General features: G+C 36.9%; 1 protein-coding gene across 1 annotated transcript; it reads right to left on the reverse strand.

Annotated features, from left to right (window-relative positions):
• Nucleotides 1-48: 48 nt before the first annotated feature.
• Nucleotides 49-11,070, reverse strand: LOC140922943 (endoplasmin-like). Its single transcript, XM_073372990.1, has 12 exons — nt 10,919-11,070; nt 8,696-8,958; nt 8,008-8,250; nt 7,611-7,813; nt 5,985-6,291; nt 5,156-5,272; nt 3,947-4,323; nt 3,531-3,702; nt 3,042-3,427; nt 1,887-2,049; nt 813-1,070; nt 49-525 (listed from the first exon to the last, which is right to left on the reverse strand). Exons 1-12 carry the CDS (start codon nt 10,968-10,970, stop codon nt 481-483), a joined length of 2,586 nt encoding a protein of 861 aa, XP_073229091.1. The 5' UTR covers nt 10,971-11,070; the 3' UTR covers nt 49-480.
• Nucleotides 11,071-11,417: the final 347 nt, after the last annotated feature.

The raw sequence follows: 11,417 nt of genomic DNA on the forward strand, positions 1-11,417 counted from the left end.
GTGATCCCAATAAAGCACAACAGCTTTACTGGTATAAAAAAGAGGCAATTTCGTAATAAAACAATTTTTTATTAACATCGCCTAAAACTATTCCTTAGAAGAATCCAATTCACTGGACAGCCACTTTGGAGAGGTAGACATGCATCATCAACGAAGGCAAGAATCCAAATTTATTATTATAATATAAACTTCCAAAAACAATTCTATTCTCATTGATCCTTGCTGCTTTTCGTTTTCAAGACTTGAGTGAAAAAAGGAGTAAAACAGAAAGCAGCTTTCCAAAATGGCACTTTCCAGTGTATTCTATCCTTGGCTGTCGGTATTGCACCTTTGTTATAAATACGCCTCACTTGACAAGGACCTCTCTCTCTCTCTCGACTGTCTTACTTTTACTGCGCACAACCAGTGAAAGCTGTAGTGAATATCAAAACGGGCACTGTAATATAAAGTCTTTCAAAACTCTACAACATTCCTCAGATGTTAAAGTTCATCTTTTGGTTCAGCTGGTGCTTCTTTTGATTCTCCCTGAAAAAGAAATGAAAGAACCCGTTGATTTTCAAAGAATAATAGCCCCCCGCCCCCCGCCCCCCACCTTCACAACCTACCTTCACAGGCCAAAGAAAAAAAACAAAACAAAACAAAAATGTAATAAATTATTTCTTTTCATAAAATCCTCAGGAAAAAATTCTACTACACAACAGTGAAGAGATTTCACTTGAATTCGTCTTGCCATAATGTGGTTAAGAAGTAAAAAGTTCTCGTAGCACTATCGTCAGTTCAGTAATACAAAATAAATGCAGACAACTCTTTACCTCCACTTCATCTTCTTTCTCCTCAGTCTTGGTTTCCTCTTCAGATCCTGTTGCTTCTGCAGCAACTTCATCTGTGGACGCAGACTCCTCCGTTTTCTCTTCATCCTTGTCTCCCTCTGCCTCTACCTCTTCTCCTTCTTTCTCTTCTTCCTCTTTCTCCTCAGGTTCTTCCTCCTCGGGTTCCACGGTAGCTTCCAAGTCCACTCCCATGCTTAGACGCAGCATGCGTTCAATGCGACCAGCAAAATCTTGAGAGTCCTGTTAACAGCAACACCAACAATCGAAATTGATTTTTGAAATCTTATAATTGAACTACTACTCTTGTTAATGCGAAAATCTTTTACACTCGGAACCTCTTTAAAAACTAGTGTTACCCTTCAAAGCAATTCTCTGATTGAATATAAAGAAGTGCTTTGGAAAGGAATTTTCCTTACAGCTGTACATTGAGAAGCTTTCACCTGAGATCCCAACAAACAATAACATTCTGCTACTTTGCATGTAAACAATTAATTATGATTCATTCAAAATATTTCAGTTTCCGATTGGCCTAAATTCGCCAGTTAATTCTCCATGACCAATGATGTCAATTAAAAGAATATCAAAAGAAAGAGACGCCAAACAGAGAATCCACCGGGGAAGAGGTAGCCAATTTTGGATTCAGCTTTTGTAAGCTATGAAGAATAGACCCTTCCGTAGCCAAATAACCCCTTAAAATTTGCAAAAATGCCAAGTTTGAATGTTATTTATTGAAAACTAAAGAAGATATAGCTCTTTTGTATGGTAGGGGGGAGGGGATAAGTTTGTGCCCCCCCCACCACATAAACGTCTGTACATTTCTTCAACTTTTGGAGCAATATCTGCAGTCACTTTTAAACTTGATGAGTTGCCTAATTTTAAGGCACTGTTCCCAGCAATGTCAATGTTGAAAAATCTGTGAAAGGGTCTATTGGGCAGATCTCAGAGGGTGTTATCTGCCAAGGCAGAGTGGATAAAACCCTCCTCAATCTGCCTTATTCTTCATATTGTACTCTCCCTCATCCAATAATAATGCTAAATATTCAGTCTTTTTCTTACCTTGATCATAAACCCTGATCTGAGAGTGGCAGTTTCAAACAAGACGCGAGCAAGATCCTTTGCTGTCTTGTCCTCTTTATCAGTTTCCACTCGCTTCAGAAGTTCTTTGACCAATGGATGTTTGGGGTTGACCTCTAATGTCTTTTTCTGGTTGGCATAATACCTACAAAAATAAACAAATTTGTTTGTCACGTAAAACCTACAACAACTTAGGTGCTTGGTATATGGTGGCTGACTAAAAGAACTAAAGTTTAGTGTGAATTTTATGACAAGGCATACTGCAGTTTCATAGAATTATTAAATCCTTTGGTCTGGAATAAAGCAGCATGCAAAGAAAGTCATGTCCAATAGCCCGGGGCTAGTGGATGTTGCTATCAGGCTAGTGAATTCTGTTCTTAACTTGTTCGATGGGCAAGTGAAGTTTTTTGTGGAATTCAAATTACAGAAGAACTGTGAAATCAATTCTGCCCATCAAAACCCTTTTGGGGCTAGTTGAAATGATGTTTGGGCTAGTAAATGTTAGCTTCAGCTTGCCCTTATGGCAAGCTGTAAAAATGACTTTCTTTGCACCCTGAATTAAGTGAACTTTGCTCTCAAGTGTAGCTTATTAAATGCACTGGGAAGGGGTTGCTGTAGGGGAGAATTGGGGTACAATAGTAATTCACAATATATCAGTATAGAGGAAAAATAAAACTATAACACTGTGGGCAGCAGCAAGTAAACAAACTCAACTAATGCAAGTTGTTTCTCATGGATGCTGCCTGCCACCAGTTTCATTTTGCTACCTTAAAACTAACATGAGCCAAGATGGTTTCTTAGCCATGGGAAAGGGTAGTAGCTTGAAATCTAACTTCAGACATTTGCAAAACAAATGCAACGATAACATTTTGAGGAGAAGAAGGATAAAGCTTGCATTCAGCCTTTAAAAATATGTTCCTAGTATTAAACCAAACGCCATCAAAAGATCCAGGAAAGAAGCCTAAGAACAGTATACAGGTGTAAAGGAATTTTTTAAGATAAACTAGAACTTCTAAAGGGCTGGGAGAGGTTTTACTGAAAACAACAAAATTGAAGGTGGTATTATCACTTTCCAAACAATACAGTGTACGTATTTAGTTACTATGGAATGCTTGGGTAGAACAATGTTATCCTTACTCATTGCTAGGGTCATCTCTCTTGGCATAGGCTTGTGATCTCATGATTCTTTCCATGTTACCAGACCAACCATAGGAGCTTGCTACAAGCGCACAAGGTGAATCATGCAAACGCTCAGAGACAGCTGCTTTCTCAATCAGATCCTTGAGAGCATCATCCTTCAGCCATTTAAGTAGAGGTTCATATGTACTCTCGAGCTCCTCTTGCTTCTTTTTCTTTTTTTCAGAGTCTTCTCCAAACTTCAGTCCTTCTTTGGCAACATTCTGGAATTTCTTTCCTTCAAATTCTGGCAAACTTTGAATGCAGTACTCATCTACTGGCTCTATAAGGTACAGCACCTCATAACCCTTCTTTAGAAGTTTTTCCACAAACGGAGAGCTCTCAACCTACAAGAAAAAAGATTAGAATTACTTTATCACATACTATAACACAGTAGGAAATAAGAACAGCAGCTCTCAGATTTGCCCCACCTTATCTAACAATACTCACCTCCTTACGGCTTGTTCCTGCCATAAAGTAAATAGCATCTTGCTTCTCTTTCATTCTCTCAACATACTCAGCCAAGCTTGTCAATTCTTTCTCAGAGTTTGAAGAGAAGAATCGCAGGAGTTTTGCCAATCTGGTTCTATTTGAGTGGTCTTCCATAACACCAAGCTTAATACTAAAAAAAATAACCAGATAAATTACAAAAGTGAGCTTTTAAAAAAAAATGACTTTGTATGGTTGGTTTCCAACGAGCCACAAGACAAGCATTAAATTTTGATCTTAAAAAGCACACAACATGAACAAAGTAACCATACAGTGTAAAATAATAATGCAGATGTGTCACTTAACCTCATTTAATTGTTAACAAATGAAGGAGGAAGGGGGAGGAAACATAATAACTTCTCATGTTCTGGGAATACCTTGTGCTGAATTCCTTCCAGAATTTATCGATGTACTCATCCTTGGGGATCTTTTTTATCATATCCAAAGCCTTGCGGACAAGCTTTTTCCTGATGACCTTCAAGAGCTTGTGCTGCTGGAGGGTTTCACGACTTACATTCAGAGGCAGGTCATCAGAGTCAACAACACCACGGATGAACGACAGGTACTTGGGCATCATGTCTTCAAAGTTGTCAGTGATGAAGACGCGACGTACATACAGCTTGATCTGGTCCATTTTCTTCCCGTACTCAGAGAAGAGGTTGTGAGGAGCTGTCTTTGGCACATACAGAATAGAACGGAATGTCACTTCACCTTCAGCAACAAAATGAGTCTTGGCCAAAGGATCATCACTCTCCTAAACCAATGAAAACAATAAGTAAACCTCGTTTTAAGGAACTCTGACAAACCTTTACATAGCTCATGTAAACTTAAGTGTCTGTAGTAGCAGACAAGGGATGAATTTGTAAGCAAGAACTACAGTGTAAACACTTGAAGTTTTACATGGTTACCTTCGACAATATAACAACAACAAAAAAAACCGTACAAATTATTAAATGCCACTTTATTGACACAATTAAAAAAAGCAGGAAAACAACAATTTTCATCAGGACCAATAATAAACAATTCCCAGGAAGCAAAATAAATAAAGAAAACAAAGAGTCTCATGATACAAAATGTTTTCCCCCTTTTTTATGTCTGTTTAATATTAACTGATGATCAAAACAAATGAAAATGACACCATTGTACTTACAATAAAACTCCCTTCAACTTACAGATTTTTCTTTATCTTTCTTAGTATCAAAGTTAAACGACTGTTCATGTTCATGTTCAAGAAAAAAATAACCCAGAAATAAGATAATATATAAAAAAGGGATCTAAAAACAATAGCCTAACAATCAAAAGTAATACAACTGTATTATTTCTAAGATATTGCCAACATGTGCCTCAATATAATTTATACTTCATGTAAAAACAAGAACAATGATAAACAAACAACAGAACAACTACTGATTTTCCTCAGAAATCTCTGGAGATCTTCAAACAATAACAAAACATCAGTAAAAAAAACCATGAATTGGGAGAGTCATACAGCTCCACACCTTACCCAGGTTTGTGTGACTTACTTTTTAATATTATGGGTCATCTGACCAGCAACTTCAAAGTTTACAGGAAAGAAAGAATTTTACCTTGGTAAAGGATTTGTAGAATTCATTGTATTCCTCATCTTTCACATCTTTGGGTTTTCTGGTCCAGATAGGTTTGTTGGTATTAACAAGCTCCCAATCCCAGACTGTCTTCTCCACCTAGAGTAAGCAGTCAAAAGAGTACAAATGTTTCTTTAATCAACTGAAAGAATGCTTGGCAAAGTGTCCCCAGTAATTTCTGACGAACTGCAAAATTCTCCTTGGGATCACCTTTTCACATGAAACCCTTCAATGAAGAGTAACATAGCTGAGACCAAACATTGGCTGCTTGAGTTAAGGTGGCTGAACACAGTTTCTCTGACATGGAGTTGCGGGCGCTAAGAAATGTCCCTGATGCAATTATTTCTGTGCGTGTAAAAGACTGATGTGATCTAAAAGAATAATAAGAATTTTGAAGTTTTCACCCCTAGAAATGCTTTATACCTCCACTGTTAACATCTATATCATGAGAAGATATGCAGCTAAAGGGATTCAAATACAATAGCTGCATGTACACTTGTAAAAGTTTTATTAAAATATTGATCCCAAGATTTGGCGTAAACCTACTGAATTAATAATTTTAGGCTTGTTTTAACTCATCCATGATGCCATGGCAATGATCAAAATCTTACGTTTACACTAATAAACGTAATGCCTTCTTAATATATTTTGTCCATACCAAATTTCGGCTTAAAACCTGCAATGAGTCTTAAATAACACCCAATGAATAGTTATGACTCACAACCTACCAAACTGTGTACGGCCACCTTAACGAATAGTACAAACAACAACAACGACAACAAAGATGTGAATGAAGGAGGGTTAATATTACCTTTTTAGTCTTGGGTTTCTTCTCTTTCTCTTCAGATTCTTCCTCAACTTCCGCTTCATCATCTTTGTCTTCTTTTTCTTTGTCCTCATCCTTCTTCTCTTCTTCCTTCTCCTCTTCTTTCTTGTCTTCATCAGCTCCTTCACTCTTCTTGTCTTCAGCAGCCTCCTCTTCTATTGGTTCCTCCACTTCCTCTGTCTTGCTTGTCCACAGGTAAATGTTGAAGTTAATAAACTGACTGTACTTCTTGACAAGATCTTTGATTGTATTTGGTTCCAGGAAGTCACGGGCTTCCTCCTTCAGGTGAACACTACAAAGACAACGGTTTAATAATTATCAGTAATGTAATATTCTAGCATATTTTCACCAATAAATCTGGCTTAAAACTATAGCTGCCTTCCATTATGCCAAAATTAGAAATGTTTGGTCAACACAACATTATTAATGGCACTGTTTGGTCCAGGGAGGAATTTTCCAGAAAAGTTGTTCACCTCCAGAGCTGGTCTCATTGGAAATTTTCTTAAAATAAAACAATGTTGTTTCATTTCTCCTTGGTTATTCCCAGCGGTTTCTGACTGGTTGGTCTAAAACCTATCACACTTATTTGCTAAGTACTAACGTTTTTCAAAACCTTGTTTTACGTACACAATAGCACCAGTGTTAAGGACAATATTCTTAGTTGTGATTACGTGACTTGTGTCATAGTGATTTAAATCCACGCCCCTTTGTTTTCATGTTACATAAGTGTAAGTCATCAGTGTTATCTTTCATTCAGACCATGAGGGACGTGTTAGTTACAAGCAACAGTTAAGTCATCGAAGAATCGTTAATGCTAGAGTTTTAGAGCAGGAAAAGTGGGTATGACATCTTGTCTACTTTTGTATTTACTAATAATATAAAACTTGATTATATTATACTTGATTGCGAGGAGCAGATTTGTTACACTTACTGTATTTATTCAATTAAACGCAGCAGCGTTTATTCGAGGGGGCAATTTGTACGAAATCACTTTTTTTAAGTCACTGACAACAGTTATTGTAAATTGTTTCTAAATATTATGTAATTTAAAGGTTCCAATGTCCCTCATATTTTGCTGAGGTAAAATCTTAAATGTCTGGATGGTGTAAATTACCAAGTTGTACCAAGGTTTTTCTTATTATCCTCAAGTAAACGCTGCATTCTTCTGATTAGGTGCAGCGTTTATTCGAGAGCATCATTATTGGTAATTTTGCTTCCATCTGCAGCGTTTAATCAAGGGTGGCGTTTATTCCAATAAATACGGTTAGTACATTATTTTGTTGTTTAGATTCTTAGATATTCACACCCCAGGTGCCCAAGTTAAGACCATTTAAATTGCCTTATATGTTTTGGTAATAGTTTTAATTCTGCCTGTTGTATTTCAGTTTTTGCGAGACTTTCAAGTTTATTAAATAGTTGGCGCTAGATTGATGCTTGGGATCTCTGTTTATGATACATTTCTCCGTCGCAGTGTTATGTTACATGACATTACATGACGTTAAAGATTGATATTATCATCCCCCCCATTACAGCCAGGGACTACCAAGCCAATAAGCTTAACAAAAATCATGAGATGGCAAAAATCTTAGCTGGTAATTGCTGTTGTTTTACCTGACTGTTGTTCCTCTTTTCAGTGTGTCACCTCTTGGGTCCTCTGTGATACTGAACGACACAGCGTCAGATTCCCAGATGTACTGTTTGTCATCATTATGCTTTGATGTCACAATTACACGGTCAGCGACAAGAAATGATGAGTAGAAACCAACACCAAACTGACCAATCAGATCACTTGCTTGGTCTGATGACTGGGCCTCCTACAAGAAAAACCATTTTTTAGCAGTTAACAACAGGATACTGTACCTGAAATGGGTCACTGTCACTTTAAGACAGCAAAATTTTTACCACATGAGAGATTTCTTGCAGGTTCACTCTGGGTAATTTTCAAGCGCAATTAGTTATTATAGAATCAATTCATAGGACTTTTAAGTTATTCAACAATTGTTCTTACCGTCATTTTCTGAAAAAATTCACTAGTGCCTGACTTAGCAATGGTGCCCAAGTTTTTGATGAGGTCGTCCTTTGTCATGCCAATACCAGTGTCAGTTACATGAAGAATATTGTTCTCTTTATCAGCCTTGATCTTGATGGACAACTCATCTGTAGCAGCAAGGGCTGACTTGTCTGTAAGACTCATAAACCTTATCTTATCCAAGGCATCAGATGAGTTGGAAATAAGCTCTCTCAAGAAAATCTGTGAATTAAACAAATGGTTAGACAACAGTAACATGAAAATATTAAAATAGAGATATTATGCATACATGTATGATAGTAACTATAAGGATCTATAAGCAGTTGGGTAGCTTACACTGACTTAGTATTAACAACTGGTTGATCAAAGCAATTAAGGTACAGCTGTACTGCAACAGGCGATGTTTTGAGTGCTAGCCTTTCACCACAGTTAATCACCTGAAACTTCAGCTTGTGAACATCTCCGTACTTATCCAATCACCTTATCACCTTAGTTGATAGCACAAGATTTTTTTTTTATTCTATTTTTAACAAACAACATTCTGTTTATTGCCTAACATGTAGGTATCATTCACAGACGTTTAAAAACAGTAATGGTGACAACAGTAAAACAACGCATCTTGTATGAAAGAAATCTAACACAGTTATATAATCTCAACAGTACTAACCTCTTTGTTTCTGTACAGAGAGTTGATAATAAGCTTCATCATACGACTAACTTCAGCCTGGAAGGCAAACTTTTCAGCTTTTTCTCTAAGTTCCTTCATTTGTGCTACATTAAGGCCATCAAGTTTAATTGCTTCTTCCTCTCTCTCAACTGCTTCATCATCTGTCTTTGAAGCATCTCTGCTTTTTCCAACATCTTCATCTACTTTTGGTGGTTCTGTTTCTGTTTTCTCTTCAGCCTTTTCTTCTTCAGCCAAGCAAAGAGCTAAACAAGAGCCACAGAAAACACCACTTTATCATTACATTTGCCAATCCAAAAAGACTGTACATGTTGTGGACACTTTAGCAGCTACAATGGGTACACTGTTCAGGCCCCATGTAACTTTGGGTGCAATGATAAATTCACCCTTTTCTTACAGGACAATGTATGAAAAACTTTATTAGGAGCTTTGTTCCAGGCACCCCTCAGGGTGCAAAGAGAGTCAGTTTTACAGCTTGCCATATCGGCAAGCTGTAGCTAGTATGCACTAGCCCCACGCCACCCCCCCCCCCCCAAATTTTGATGAGCAGAATTGTTCTCAGTTCTTCTGTAATTAGAATTTCCCAAAAAAACTTTACCGCTCATCCAGCAAGTTAAGAACAGAATCCACTAGCCCAATCCTAAAATCTACTAGCCTCAGACTATCGGATAAGACTTTCTTTGCATGCTGCCCCTTATATTAGGACCTCTTCTTTTCACTAAATTTTACCATAAAAAAAGTTTTGATGACAGGGTGTTTCACAGGGACCTCTTTTTTCTCTTAAATTTAAAACAGGAGAACTAAATTTGCATTATTCCACTAACTCAATGTCTGGCATTTTCAACATGAATATAAAAACAGCTTATTTTTACTGGTTGAATAATTGTTTATTTATGCACCTGTTTTGTTAAAATACCTGTACCTGATTAAAATGTGACACTTTGGGGAACAAAAATTTGTTCTTATGTGATTTACCTTCAAAGAAAGACCATGACTTTAAAGGAGATTAAAAGTTCCCATCTGAAAATATCATTGTTATATATACTGGTCACTATTTAAAAGTTTGCTCTTTCTTTATCTGAACAAAAAAATAAATATTTTATGCTTTAGTCGCATAAACATCTGCACTGAAACTCAAATTCTTTGAAAGCTGTTTAAATAACAGGTTAAAGACTCTATTGTGCTAAACTACCTGCTAAAATTATGAGCTTTTTCAGTATCGTAACGAAAAGATGTAATCTCAACTGTAATTCATATATCGTAGCCATTTTACACAAACTGATAAAATTCATTGCTATGGATATTTTTCTCGTGAAAAGTAACTCAGCTTTGTTTTCAAACAGGGTCAAACTCTTGTTACTATGGGGAATTGGTATCTGGCCTTTTCCCATTGGTTGAGGAAAAGTAACCAATCACATCTTGACATATAACATTGCCCAATTTTAAAAAATTTTAAGTGTCTGGTCATACATTTTTTGATTAAATCGCCCTTTTGACTAAAAAAATTACATACAAAACACTAATCAATTCAAAATGAATGGCAACCATGCATGAGTTGATTTTAATGGACATAGTCGAGGTTCACAAATGAATTAGAAAAAAGGAAAAAATTCAAACAGACATAAACCCTTGTTATGATTTATATATCAAGCTGTCCATGAAAAGCTTGACTGCTTCCATTCTACCTTACGTCAGCTACCTAGATTTTTTTAGGTGGATTTTATGAAGTGACGAAAGAAAAAGTGCTACAGAGACGTTTAAATGGACACTATAAGTAAACAAAGACCTACATCAGCAACGTCTTAGAATAGACTTAAAAAGATTTTTAAGACAATCTCAGTCTAGAATTTCAATTCGCTGAATAAGAGTTTTGACTGAAAGTACACCAAACACAAGAAAGGAAAAACCATCGCGATAGAAAAACATTGACCGAAAGACGAAAGTGGACTTCACAAGAGGCCGGAACTCAACAACTCCCTGATGCCAGTAGCAATCAGGAAAATCTGTACAAAGCTCATCGCCTTCTCAGACTTAAATTGTATAAGAAAAAATTCACACCAAACGGAAAAAATCCATTTCAGCCACACATAAACGTGTGTTAAGCGAGTTTGCATTCTGTCACGACAGCTTTGTGCAAGTAGTTCATAATCGTCTCTCCGCGCGAGACAGCTAAAAAAGCAAAAAGACTGTTCTGGTTATGCTTACTTGAAATAAGAAGAAGGCCTAACAGGCTCCAAAGAAACGTTCTTTTCCCCATGTCTTGAAAACCAGCCGTAAACAGCTGTAGATGACAGCAAAAGTACCTCAATCTGTGCAAAACTTTGAAAGCAAGGAAGTTTTGGCAGATTTTGGTGCATTCAAACACCAACCAGCACTTTCCACGGCCGGAGCTCGTGTCTCAACCTTATTGGCTTATTTTGATCACGTGCTTAACGTGGAGCATGTTCATTGGTTAAAATCTGGCACCAAAGTTAGTAATTCGCGCGAGTGAGCCCTCGTTTTTTCTTGAAGTATGCAACAGTTGGGAGAATTCAGGTTAAGAATACTGAGAAGCTTAAAGAAGTTGTCACCTTTTCTCTGAGCTTGAAATCTACATTTAAGTAAGGGAGACAACCTTTCTTATTCCTCCTTCCGTTTAAAAGATAATATTTTCGTTGAGTTATCGTATTGAAAGGATACTTGAAACAAGAACCAAATTGATCAA

Source organism: Porites lutea, chromosome 13, assembly GCF_958299795.1.
Source record: "Porites lutea chromosome 13, jaPorLute2.1, whole genome shotgun sequence".
NCBI lineage: Eukaryota > Metazoa > Cnidaria > Anthozoa > Scleractinia > Poritidae > Porites > Porites lutea.